This window comes from Centroberyx gerrardi, chromosome 3 (genome assembly GCF_048128805.1).
Source record: "Centroberyx gerrardi isolate f3 chromosome 3, fCenGer3.hap1.cur.20231027, whole genome shotgun sequence".
In the NCBI taxonomy this organism is placed as follows: domain Eukaryota; kingdom Metazoa; phylum Chordata; class Actinopteri; order Beryciformes; family Berycidae; genus Centroberyx; species Centroberyx gerrardi.
The window spans coordinates 12,986,155-12,999,855 of NC_135999.1; the positions used below are offsets into that span (position 1 = coordinate 12,986,155).

At 42.5% G+C, this 13,701-nt stretch overlaps 1 protein-coding gene across 1 annotated transcript in view; it reads left to right on the forward strand.

Annotated features, from left to right (window-relative positions):
- sh3gl2a (SH3 domain containing GRB2 like 2a, endophilin A1) overlaps positions 1–12,185 on the forward strand; it is a 36,538-nt gene extending 24,353 nt beyond the window's left edge. The window contains exons 2-9 of the mRNA XM_071911693.2: positions 2,385–2,453; positions 3,854–3,926; positions 4,119–4,262; positions 4,626–4,759; positions 5,067–5,225; positions 5,800–5,906; positions 7,468–7,589; positions 9,354–12,185. Coding sequence (XP_071767794.1) covers positions 2,385–2,453; positions 3,854–3,926; positions 4,119–4,262; positions 4,626–4,759; positions 5,067–5,225; positions 5,800–5,906; positions 7,468–7,589; positions 9,354–9,550 — 1,005 coding nt within the window. The 3' untranslated portion in view covers positions 9,551–12,185. The remainder of the gene's footprint in view (positions 1–2,384; positions 2,454–3,853; positions 3,927–4,118; positions 4,263–4,625; positions 4,760–5,066; positions 5,226–5,799; positions 5,907–7,467; positions 7,590–9,353) is intronic.
- Positions 12,186–13,701: the final 1,516 nt, after the last annotated feature.

Here is a 13,701-nt window from a genome sequence, read left to right on the forward strand (position 1 = left end):
ACATACACACACACACACACATGCTAACACATGCACAAACACATATACACCCATGCTGCCTGGACACACAGCTCACCATCATGCAGCGTGCCTCCATCTTGGAGCTCAGTGCATCACTGTCTTCCAAGAGACGATGATGCCATCATGAAGCACACATCCCTGGTTGTCTTTCATCATCAGGTTTGACAGTGAAAGGATAGGACAGAAGGAGTGGCAGTGGGGGAAACGGCAGTACGTTACAGAGCCGGAGAGACACGTACATATCTGATGAGCCGAGCCCGGGCAGGTGCCTGTCTCCATGGCAACCGGCTCGAGGAGGATTTGAAGACATTGTAGCGATGTTTAGGTGAAACCGATGACAGGAATGTGGCTCCCTGCTAGACTTACATTGTGTGTGTGTGTGTGTGTGTGTGTGTGTGTGTTGCATAGTTGTCAGAATACTGAGCTGCTTCACAAGCGGGATCAGAAAAAGACTTTGCTGAGATGACTCTTTGAGCACCAATCCTCCGAAAGTCGTATACTGCGAACACTAACTGTCACAGGCTTAGTCTTATAAACCCCCTGCTCTGTCTATCACAGATCACCCCTATGTGTTTTTTTATGTTTTTAGAAATGTAGGACTCATTGTACCTTTATTCATTTCATTCCATGCTCTATTTTCTCTCAAAAAACTGCATGTCTCCAAGATCATTCAGCCCCTCTCACAGTACGACGTCACCGCCAGCGTAAAAGCCAAACCCAAGAATGAAAATGTTAAATCCAAGAATGTAAAAATCATCCCATCTGTCAAAGAAATCCATGTACAGCGAGAATATATATTTTCTTTCTTACTTGAATAAAGACTCCGCTGACCTTAGCTTTCTTAGTTTGCCTTTCTTTGGTCATTTTTTTATTGTGACGTTCTCTTAAAGCCTTTTTCCCTGCGTCGGCCCTTCCTCTGAGGGCCGTGTCTGGCCTGGTTGTGTCAGATCGCTGCCCCCTCGGGGCATCTGGTTACATCACAGACTGGAGCGGGATGGTGGCAGAGCTGGCAGAGCTTATCAGCAGACAGGGAGAGAGAGAGAGAGGAGAGAGGAAGAGAGAGGAAGAGGGAGAGAGAGCCCAGAGCAATTATTTGTCTGACCAAGAACCCAATGTCACACCTACCCTGTGTGTGTGCGTGTGTGTGTGTGTGTGTGTGTGTGTGTGTGTGTGTGTGTGTGTGTGTGTGTGTGTGTGTGTTCCCTGAAGCCACATAGGAAGCACAGGGGAAGGGCCACACAGCTCGAAGCATGTTGCTGCCCATACTTAATCCCTTCTCCTCTCTCTCTCTCTCTCTCTCTCTCTCTCTCTCTCTCTCTCTCTCTCTCTCTCTCTCTCTCTCTCCACTGCTACCTCTGTGTTTCTCTCAGTGATGGAGCATCTTTTCATTGCTGAACAGTGGCCCTGACAGTGTAATGTCGATGGCAGACAATAACAGGCTGCCTTTTGTCCACACTGAGTTAGAGGGTGTGTGTGTATGTGTGTGTATGAATATGTGGGTGCAGATGTGAATGCCTATGCGTGCTGCACGTGTACCTTAGTATGTAGGTGTGTGAGCGTGTGCTTGAAAGCGATGGTGGGTAGGAGAGAGACGCAGCGCCCATTAATGCCAGGTTTATTGCATTAAAGATAATAGGCAGTGAAGTGAACAGCTCTCATGCTCCTTTCCTCTGTAAGCACTGGTATAAATACAGTGCGAGGAGAGGTTTACCATGCTGAATAACGGTGTTTAATGGGACGCCGGTCTGTGTGTGAAGCACAAGGTCAAGCTGATACGCGCCTCTTTATTTATTTGCCATTATCTTAATTGGAATAGAGAAGCTGTGACCTGCGAATCGCCTGGTGTCCGCTACACATCCCAACAGGGCAAACCAGAGCTTACTCATTATTCACTTCACCTTGTCGTCTACGCAGTTATGTTTTGTCAGCTAGTCTATAGTTTCAAATAAATGTACAGCTGTTATTATAAACATCTTCACGTAGCCCCTGACCCAGTTGTGAAAGAATATAAATAAAAAGAATAAATGAAAATCATTAGTGGGAGATCTGTTGTGTTTGTACACAGTGTTCATGTGCAAAGCTTGAAATGAAGAATCCTTTTTGAGGATGTTACTTTAACGGTGTTCATTGATTTATTTTTGCTGAGCTCTTTTTTTCCATGGCACTTGAATTATGAATTTCATTCCAGTATTGAGCACTGTAGAAATGAATTTGACCTCTCTGCAAGTTATGGCATGTGGCATTTCATACTTCCAGTTCAGCATTGCGACATCGTAATTTCCTCAAGGCAATAGAGGCTGTAAAATGCAATTTGAAATGTTAACAACCTTAACATGTTGTTTTATTGTTTTTTTGTTTTGTAGAGAGTGAGCGAGAAAGTGGGAGGCGCAGAGGGAACGAAGCTCGATGAGGACTTCACTGAAATGGAAAAGGCAAGTTTTCATTTTTTCATTATCACTATGTGAAGAAGGCCAACCACTTTACAAAGAGTGTATTTCAGACCTCACACTGCTTTTGTGTGAAGAATTATCAGCATGCTGTGGGATCCCAACAGACTCACTGCAGAAGGTTCTAAATACCATGGCAACCATCCCCGACATGAATACATGCAAAACTTCACTCTTCACTGACCCACAATGTCCTAAATTACATTAGGTCTACCAACGCTGCCCTGCAATACTAATCCCGTCCGGACAGGGCGTCATTCATACTATTCCCATGATGTCACATGCATTTTCTACCAATAAGGTGCTTTACCATATACACAGCTCATTGGCTGTGGCTGTCATTTGATTATAATCAGCTGTTAATTTATTACAAGCACCTGTTATTTTCCTACAAAGATGGCCATGTGGTGAGATTAACAGAATACTATGAATAAGCAATTTTATGACACTCATTTCAGTTTCCCTTTCACACTCCTTCAACCAAGAAAATGTTATTAGTGTAAAGAAAAAATAACAATATTTGTCAGTTTAGGGAAGCAACATTATAGTCATGCTAATACCTGATTTAATATCTTGCTAGCTAACAAGCTAGCTAGGTAACGCTATCTTAGGTAAATCAACAGCTGTGACTAAAACTATATGTAGTTGAAATTACTCACCAGATATGAAATGATCTGTGCAGACCCTGTACTGATTGGTCTGTCTTGACGTCTTTGCGATTGATTGAGATCTATCCATGCTCGTCTTCTTTTTATCTGATAATTATTTTGTTTTTTCACCTTGATTTTTGGAAGTCAATAAACTAAACTGAACTGGTTTTCCCTGCCTTATTGGAAGAGCCAACAACCACACAACAAAAGTTAACCATGGTGTTGGCAGTGGTGACAGCAGAAAGTCAGACTGGAATTACATGGTTGTCTCCCAACATGGCCGCCAGGGGGCTCTACAGTGCTTCTGCACAGCACAGAATATTGATTCCAAAATGTAAATGTTTCATGTGTGGTTCATGTTAGTGGTTCCAGTGCAGTGTAGACAGAGGGAGAGTAGTGCAGAGCTGTAGGGACCTGGCAAGTCTCATCACACTCAAATGGGAGCACAAAGGCAATCCTGCCCAGCTATGAGCTTTGCACGTCTCACTCTCTCCACCACGCTGCAGAACAAAGAAGTGACACGTTGTTTTATCCAGGTCTTTTCTGCAAGACGACAGGTTTATAAACCCATAAATTGTTTCATTGCTATTGTATTTCTCTTGTATTCTCCCGCTATCTTTCATCCATGGTCTTTTTTTTTGTTACTATCCACTATCCTTTCTCTCAATTGCTATTTCTATGCAACCCCTTTTTCTCTCTGTCTCCTTACCTGCTGTTTTACATTGTGATTTACAGAAGGTGGACACCACCACTAGGGCAGTGATGGACATCATGACCAAGACTACTGAGTATCTGCAGCCCAACCCAGGTGAGATAGACCAGTTATCCATGATGATTAGGTCCATGCATGCACACAACTGCACACAACCAATTACAATCACGTCTTTTGAGTCAGAATTGACACCAAGGTCTCAGGCGTTGTGTTTTCTGATTACAAAGTTAAACATGGCTGCAGGACATTCAGGCTCGATGAGTGGCTGACTTGGGTTTTCCTCTCCAGCCTCCAGAGCCAAGATGAGCATGATCAACTCCATGTCCAGGATCCGCGGCCAGGAGAAGGGACCGGGCTACACGCAGGCCGAGACCGTCCTGGGAGAGTCCATGCAGAAGTTCGGCAGGGAGCTCGGAGAGGATTCTAACTTCGGTGAGGCCCGGCGCACTCATTAATGCTGCTCACAAAAAAGTATTGCCTCAGGAAGTGTGAGAAGCCGCTGACACTTTTTTTATAGGCTGCACAAGAACATTGTGGCATAACTTTTATTCCCTCAAGGACACAGTAACAATGTTATGAAAAATGTATGAGCCTGTTTTCAGGACAAGTTGTCTGCAGTTTGCTTTGTTATTTAGCTCACAAGTGATGCCATTGTAATGTAGTTTAAAGAGAAATATCTGATAGCATAGACTCCAATGGCACAGTGTTATTGAAAAGGAAAACATTATTGTCTTTCTGTACTGTACACTGACGTTGAGCTGTGTGTTAATGATGTGCGTTTTGTGTGTTTTCCAGGCCTTGCTCTGATCGATGCTGGGGAGGCCATGCGTGAGCTGGGGGAAGTTAAGGATGCTCTGGACATGGAGGTCAAGCAGAACTTCATTGATCCACTGCAGAACCTCCATGACAAAGATCTCAAGGAGATCCAGGTAAGAGCGCACACAGCGTACGTGTGGCATCAGCTGGCTCTCTGTGAACGAAACTCAGACCCGCTCCTGTTGCATTGCAAAATGCAACAGTTACATCAGTCTTCCTGCCAGACCACTGAATCACTGAGCCGTCAATCATCTGTGAACACACAGCAACACTTCATTTTTTGTCAGTGGAAAGAACTTTGATGCTCTAATGAAGCAACGGAGTAGTGATCTAAATGATCTTTTGGCTGCTGATTCAGATTTACTGTCCGATCCTATTGCATGTAACCCGACACCCTTGTTTCCTCCTCCTCTTTTGCAGCATCACCTGAAGAAAATGGAGGGTCGTCGTCTGGACTTCGACTATAAGAAGAAACGTCAGGGCAAGGTGACAGAGGACGAGATCAAGCAGGCTCTAGAGAAGTTTGACGACTCCAAGGAGATTGCCGAGCAGAGCATGTTCAACCTGTTGGAGAGTGATGTAAGGATCATGTCTTTCAGCCCCATCACTCCTCTCTCTTCTCTTCAGTCTTTTCTTCCTCCCGAATGTTCTGTTTTTTTGTGTCTGTCTATTTATTCTACCATCTCTCACTTTCCACTCTCGCTGTATCCGTCTACCACGTCCATTTCCATTGCCCTGTTGCCCACCTGAAACCATGGTAACGAAGTGGGGTCATGACCACATGTTTCTCCCATACTGCCGGTCTAAATCACTGGAAGCCCAAATCTCCTCCACTGCTCCACATCAACCCTGATTGTTTTGTGGTTAAAAAAAACTGAAAAGTACTTCAGCACAAAGGTTATAAAAAATGCTACAGTCAAGAATATCAGTCAATCCTATATGGATCTGTAATGCTACCATCCATCTGTTATGTTTTTGTAATCCGTATTTAACCAGGCAAGTCGACTAAGAACACATTGTTGCTAACCTCAACCACCTGGGGCTGTAGTTGCAGAGTAACCATTATCATTTTGTAGTCAGCACTTCTGTGGTGTGTGCCAGCAGCCGTGACAGTCATATGTAACAGTGGCCCCCGCGCCTCTTCTTTACACAGCAGATTGAACAGGTGAGCCAGCTGGCCGCACTGGTCCAGGCTCAGGTGGAATATCACAGCAGGGCCGCTGAGATCCTCACACAGCTGTCCAGTAAGATCGAGGAACGGTGAGTACCAACTAGGGATGCACCGATCCGACTTTTTCAGTCCAGATACCGATACCGATAACTGGGCTTTGGGTATCGGCCGATACCGAGTACCGATCCGATACCAGTGTTTAATTAATAAACTGTAGGCTATGCCTCACTGTGTGGAAGAGACTGGGATCATTCTTTTATGTGTAAAGCAACATCAGGCTTGACTTTAACATTGCTTTCCTAACTTTGTAAAACAAAATGTAACAAATAAATACATAGATATACAGTAAATGTACTCAATTGTTATTTATTATTAAAATAATAAATAATCGTGCTCCAGCAACTTGGTAAAACATCTTCAAAATTAACAGGAATTACAATTCAAGTGTAAACCTTTTAAATGCAGCAACAAATTGGTCAGGAATTAAAATTCCAGTATAAAACAATACAACTGCATCAAATGAGAACAAAATGTAAACATTAAATCACAATTAAGTCACAAACTAGTGCAAACAAACTTGATAAATTAAATCACAATTCACACAAGTAGTATAAACAAGTAACTTGGTAAAAACAAAACATTCAAAATATGCAGAATAAGCCTAAATTACTGAAATAACTCTGGCTTAACTGGTAATCTTGCTTTATGAAACAGCCCTCAGAAAAAAAAATCAAGGTACGTTAGTCTGACTATTTGTCGGCCGAATGGAGCAGCAGTACCTGACGAACACGGAAAACACTTGAAATCGTGTTGTGGCAGGAAACAACGTTGACCTACAGCCGAGTCCCCTTAAACCTGGGATTTATGAATGGAGTCTGGCTGGACGCGCTGATTGTATAATTGGTGGAAAACTACTTTACCTAGCAGGTTAAATGGCAGCCTGCTCGGCCGCGCGGTGACCCGGGAGAGTTTAAACATATAACCGAGACAAAGTATTCATGCAGGTGTGTTTTTAACTACCGAGCATCAGCACCGACCCCCGGTCAGCTCACCCCGACCCCGGCTCTGTTATGAGGGTTGGGCGCCAGGTTAGCTTGTTAGCCTGGATGCTAGCTGCGGGAGGCTCGCGCCCCATGAGCGAGAATTCAGTGCGCGAGACGCTGAGCGCGGCAGGCGGGATCCTCCGGAGCTGCTGGACCGGAGGAGCCACCGGACGGACCGAAGGCAAATGACCGGGTCTACCGGCGCGCTGCTGACGCATGACGTAGTATGCGCACGTAGACATAAACATAGAATTTAATTGAATAGATCGGCCCCATTGTCACCGATACCCGATCCAGCTATTTGAGTCAGTATCGGACCGATATCCGATATCAGTATCGGATCGGTGCATCCCTAGTACCAACACTTAACAATCTCAACAATGTTTTTTAAAGAGCGGTGTAACGAGTTCTTGAATATACTTTTAATGATATGTAGAATTTCACTCAATGTTCATGAGTTCAAACATAGATGGGACACATATTTGACCCGGTCATTTCCCAATGCATCCAAATTGCTGACATTCTGAAGCCAAAGGAATCGGTTGTCATGACGGGTTCATCTTTTATCACATGTGCTTTGAGGGTGTCTGTGTATCTCACATTGCAGGATAAGGGATGCCTCTAACAAACCCAGGAAAGAGTTCATTCCTAAACCACGTACGTCCCTGGACTTCTCCATCAGTGAGAACCACAATGGAGGCATCCACAGCGGCCCAGCTCGCTCCCCAGGTGAGCCCCGAGATACGCACGAACATCACCGGTCCTGTCCAGAAACTAGCCCTGGTGCCTACATGGCAGTCTGTTATGTAGGTAGATTTCATTAGGGCATCGCATAGGAGATGTGCTGGGAGGCATTTCAGTTGATCTAGAGTTACAAAAGTCCAATTTGTATTAGTATTACCTGTAAAGGATAGTTTCTGGACTGGACATCCCGTCTTAAACCTTAATTCTATCTATCAATCCATTGATTTTCTTTCCTTTCATCTTCACTATATCTTTATGCATTTTTATATCTATATTTGCCAGCTGTATCTTTGCTTTTCCCAGCTCTCTTCCCATCATTTCAGTTGTTATCCATACTGTTCAGTACATCCATCAATCAAGAACAAATGAATACAAACATGCGCTCTTCTCTTTCCCCTTATGATTTTTGTTTATTCTTCTAGGGGCAAGGTCTCCAGGTGAGCCTCGGTCAAACGTACCCTTTTCCTCTCTATGTGTTTCTCTGTGTGCTCATCACTTCATGTCTTCAGCACCGTAATCCTTTCATCTACACAGCAGTCTATTGCAAAAACTCACATCACTTCTGCCGCTTTCCCTTTCCCCTTCCTTGCATTTGTTTTATCTTTCCTCTTTGCAGCAAGGTCCCCAGGTGAGCCAATAGTGAATCCCGGAGAGATACAACAATATCTCTTCCATCACTCCATCACTCTTGTTTTTCTGTCCATCTCTTTATCTATTCTGTCTAATATAACCATAACCATAACCAACCAACAAAATTGTTGCACTGAGATAATACTTGTATTGCTCCAGATATGTCGGACGTAAACAAAATAGCAGAAAAAACAAGTGCTGTCCGCATGCTGAACAAAGAGTGGCAGAACCAACAATGAAAAGAGTCCAGCGGAAAAGCATTTGCTTTTTCTGTTTTTTTCTTTTGTCAATCTCCTGATCCATCTTCGTCTTCCTGTCTGTTTCTTTGGCTATCTGCCTCTGTCTGTCCTTAAATCTGTTTTCCAACTTGTGCTTTTTCTTTTTTTTTGTGATGAGTGCCCTCTTCGTTGCTGCATCCATCAATCCATCATTTATCCATCTCCCAATTTATCCATCTAGCAAATGCTATGAAACATAAACACGTCTGCTCTTCTTTCCCCTTTGCTTTTTTCCTCCTTTCCCCTTTGCAGCAAGATCCCCAGGTGAGCCAAGAGTGAATTGGGAAGAGATGCAATATCTCTTCATCACTCTTATCTTTATTCCCATTTTTTCAGTCAGTATTACAGTCTCTACTGCATATTGAAAGTTGACTTTGATATGTATTTTCTGTATTTTTATTTTTGGTTGCGGTGCAGCTTGTCTGCAGTCTAACCCCTGGTTTCTCTTCTGTCCCTCTCTTTCTCATCGGTTGCCCACTATGTGTTTTCAATTCTTATGTTTTTATTGTTTGAGTTTGTATGCTTAATATGATGATCATTTATCACTGATAAAGACCTGTTTTATGCCTCTCTCTTTTGCCTTGTCTCCTCTTCTCTCCTCAACCCCTCTCTCTCTCTCTCTGCTTCTTTCTCTTACTCTCTCTCTCTCTCTCTCTCTCTTCTCTTTCTACCACTCCCTCTCCCCCTTTCAGCCAGGTCTCCAGGTGAGCCTTTCACAAGAGATACGATTTTATCTCTCTATCATTATGCCTCTTATCTATGTATCTCACTGTGTACCGTGCCGCTCCTCTAACTCTCCTTTTCTTCTCTTATCTCTCCAACCCTCTCTCCCTTTATCCAGCCCCCATGGACCAGCCGTGCTGTCGCGCTCTCTACGACTTCGACCCCGAGAACGAGGGTGAGCTAGGCTTCAAGGAGGGTGACATCATCACCCTGACCAACAAGATCGACGACAACTGGTACGAGGGCATGTTGCACGGCAACTCGGGCTTCTTCCCCGTCAACTACGTGGATATCCTGGTGCCCCTGCCCCACTAGGACAGCGGGCCGCCCGGCATGACAACCAGCCGCGTTTGCGACGGCAGCAAAGCAATTCCTGGCCTCCAGTTTCCCTGCATTCCCAGTCTCCTTCTCCTAAACATTCCTACTAACCACCCTTACTCCGCTGAAAGGAGGAAAAACCACAACAACAACAACGAAGATATGAATGAGATTGACGAAGATGAACAAAAAGCATGGTGTATGCACCAATTGAGTGTGAAAACAAACTTTCAAAGTAAGTGAGGAAAAATAAGCAATGATGTCGTTGCTTCCCCCCCCTCCCCCACCCCCACCCAGGAGTTACCTTCAGGCTTCCATAGTCATTTTATCCATTTCTGTCCTGGCTTTGTCTAGGTTTACCTTGGCTGTTAGTCTGTCATGAGTTTTTCAGAACGGTTTTTCAAAAATCACAGTTTCTCTCATTCACTGTACTTTGTGGAAACCTCTAGATAGCACTTTTTCTCGTTCTCACATACTGGAAAAATTTGGTCCACGTGCTTTATGTTCGTTAGAGACTGTAGGTCAAGCATGTTTTCAAACGTTAATGTTTTATCTTATCAAGATATGTTTGAGCTGACTTGTTATGTTTAATTATTCCTCTTTTTAATGGTAGTCCTCTGTTGGCATGCTCGGATAGTCTCTTAGAGAGACCATGTGCATTTCATGCTCTAAAGACTCTGTCCAAAGGATGTCCTCACATCTGTTCTTTAATTATTCCGAGTTTGACAACAGTTGTAGACAAATTCATCTAGATTATAACTAACAACCAACATTAGTAACACAGTAAGTTTTTTCTGAACAGATCTACATGTGCGTGTGATTGGTCATATGTGATTTAGATACCAAAGTTACCTGAATCAACCTGAATCAACTCTGCATTTTGCTTCAAGATTTCAACACAGCGAGGTGTCAGTGGCAGATCTCCTCAATACTATTCAGAGGGTGAAGCTTGCAATCTATAGTTCTTTGGTATTTTTATCAAAGGGGTACAATTGTATTCTTAAGTATGTTACATTACATATTTGAGCCAGTGATCAGTGAAGTGATAAACATGAATCGCAAAAAAAAAACAAATTGTGAAGTTTAAGCTGTTTGAAGTGACGTAAGAAAAACTTGGTGCGTTTGCTCAATATGAAATAAGTTTCAATCCTCCGATGTGTATTTTATCAGCGACTTGGAAATATTTGTGAAAAATGGTTGATGTATTGTGATATAATAACTTATAGGAATTTACTGCTCAATGGGGCAAACTGTTTTCTCTGCAGCGGAAGGCACAGTTGTTTTTTGCTGCATCAGAATCCCTGTTAGTCAGATAGTGTTTGGTAGTTTAGCTATTGAATAAGATAAAACTACACCTAGCCAACAATCTTTTCAGTGAAATACTTTCTGAGGACAAAGGAGTTCGCAAAATGGCTCAATGGAAAGAAAAAACAATTTATTTTTGTCTCAGTGGCAATATTTTAGTCAATGAAAGGAGTATTGGTTAATCAGATGCCGAGTACACCCACATTCCCCTTTCTCCCTGATAACATGGATACAAAAGAAAAGCCACCAGCTTTCCTTTTCCATGTCAAGTTGTTGGATACATACACTCTGCTTTATTTTCCCTAACCAGCTATATGCTAGTACACAGTACTAAGGCCCAAGGGAACCGGACTCTCCTGTAACTGATGTATTAATATTCAAAAGCAACTCTGATTAGTATACAGTATGTTGTCTGCAGCCGAGCAGTTAGCTGCTGCTGTAGGCACATTAGCTCCGGGTTTTTATTCACTGCAATTTCACAGATGTCAACTCCAGCCGCTTGCCTGGCAATGTATTACCCTTCTGCAAAACAATCTGTGAGTATGGGGCAATAATACTCTCGTTTCACCCATCCTGTAATGATGTTGTGTGTGTATTGGGGGGAGGGGTGTGTATTTGGGTTTGCATACTATACACAGTATGCACAGGGGAGGGGCTGCAGACGACCTATAGTGCTGAGGTGAATGCGATAAACTGTTTCTGACAGTGTTCATTTCAACATTGAAACAAATATGGATGTCTCTTTGATAAAAGGACCAATTCACTATATAGAATAACATTATTAATGCCAATGCAAAACCAACTGAGAAGCCCATATTAAGTGTTGTTATTTTCTAAAGGCAAGCACAACTTTTAACTGAAAGTAACATTTGTTGGCTGGGGAAAAATAACGATTTAGCTTGAAGTGGCCATGCATTTATTTTTTTTAAAGGCTGTATAATTCCTTCCTTCTTTTTCTCTTTCTCTTTTTTTAAACAATTGTGTGTATCTTTGCCCTCAATGAGGACTGTACAGCTTTTCTGTGTTTTGTTTTCACCTTGTGTGTATAGTCGCGCATCTACAGTAATGTATCTTATTTTTGTAACTGTGATAAAGTATACACATATAGATGTATATATACAATATATTCAATAATTATCCAGAAGCAATGTGAAGGGAGGGATTCTCTGTGCTGCACATGATTGTCTTTGGATTCTTTTTGGTTTGTTTCTGTTGGTTTTCTTTCATTCCTGCACTGGATTACAAGACAGTATGCTTGATGTAAAAAAAAAAAATGTGATGATAAAAGTCAATGTAATTTATTGAAATAAATACCAAGATATGGTTATTGCCCTGGTGACCCCCATCCATCTCCTCTGTGGATTTTAGCACAAGGCAAGAAAATATGCCAGTAAGAGATCTCTTGTGAGAAACTGGTGCTTTGCATATTGCATTTACACCAAGCGGTTTGTGAAACTATTAGATGTCTTGATAAGCAGTTATTTTGCTGTTATTATATTTAGCTAACTGTTTTGTTTACAAAATATGGAGAGCACACAGCAGGGACTTAATTCAGCAAATAGTGGAAAATAGATGCATTACTAATTTTCCTAATGGATTCTTGCAAGATTGTCCTCTTGCACGGAAAAATAGGTCAGATAAGAAAACCTCATTTGTACCTTAAATAAGATTAATAATAATAAGTTTCAAAATACAACTAACATGTTTTGCATTTTGCATTGTGTTCCAAGATGCTGGAACTGTCATGTTTTAAAGGCTGCATATGTTATGAAAGTTGGGATACACAATGGTTAAAACTTTGCATGACCTTTATGAATAAGAACTATAGTAAACATTTGATACACTTTAGAATCATGCAGCTACTATAAGTCAAAAATTATACCACAGAAAATTGACTGAGCTAAAAGATACCATAATATGTGATATGGTAACTATAAATTCAATATTAAGCACTACCGACACAGTATAAATCCCTATAGGAATATTACAGAAGTATTATAGTAATTTTTCATTAGGGAAATTAACATAGCACGTTTGTTGGATACGAGCTGTGTATTGATTTGATGCGATATACTGTCATTCCTGCACTGGATAGCAGGACATTTCAGGTCAAAGCAGATCTGATAAGCCGGTGCTGTATGACAGTTAACATCACACCTGGGTTGGCACCTTGTGGTCCCCACCCATTATCTGTCACCACCAGTCAACCCGGCTACACCCTCTTTTCATGCATACAGTTTAACCCGCACTCTCCACCTTCTACCCTGCAACACACACACACACACGCATACACATACACCCACATCTCCCGTGACATTGATCCAGTATTGGGGGCCTACTGTAACGTCCTGCGCCAGGCTAAGTTTGCCAGCTCTTTTGAGCTGCACCGGAGCGTGTCGTCCTTACAGTCACACACCCTGTGGCCTGTCACTCCACCGATCACAGCAAATATAGACACAGCCTGTACATTGTTTGACATGGCACAGGTAAGACAAGTCTACAAACACCTATGCCAACCACAAGGTACAGAAGCTGGCATTGTGATATGTGTACAGGTGGATATTGTGGATATAAGGCGTCTCCTATCAAATGCTATTTAGTGGCTCTGAAACCGTGACAGCATATTTACCGTGAGCTTCACTTGCACACGATGCTGAAAGAGATAAAGCATCCTCTAGTGGTGGCAAAGTTACAGTGCTGAACATAGAGGTTCTCAGTAAGCAGTGGGCTGTTGTTTTGCACATTTACACACACTCTCACAGCCATAACTTCACTATGAACAAGGCCTTCACTCGATTGTTTCAGCAGAGAGTTCTGGGCTGGAGCAAAATCATGATCTGCGT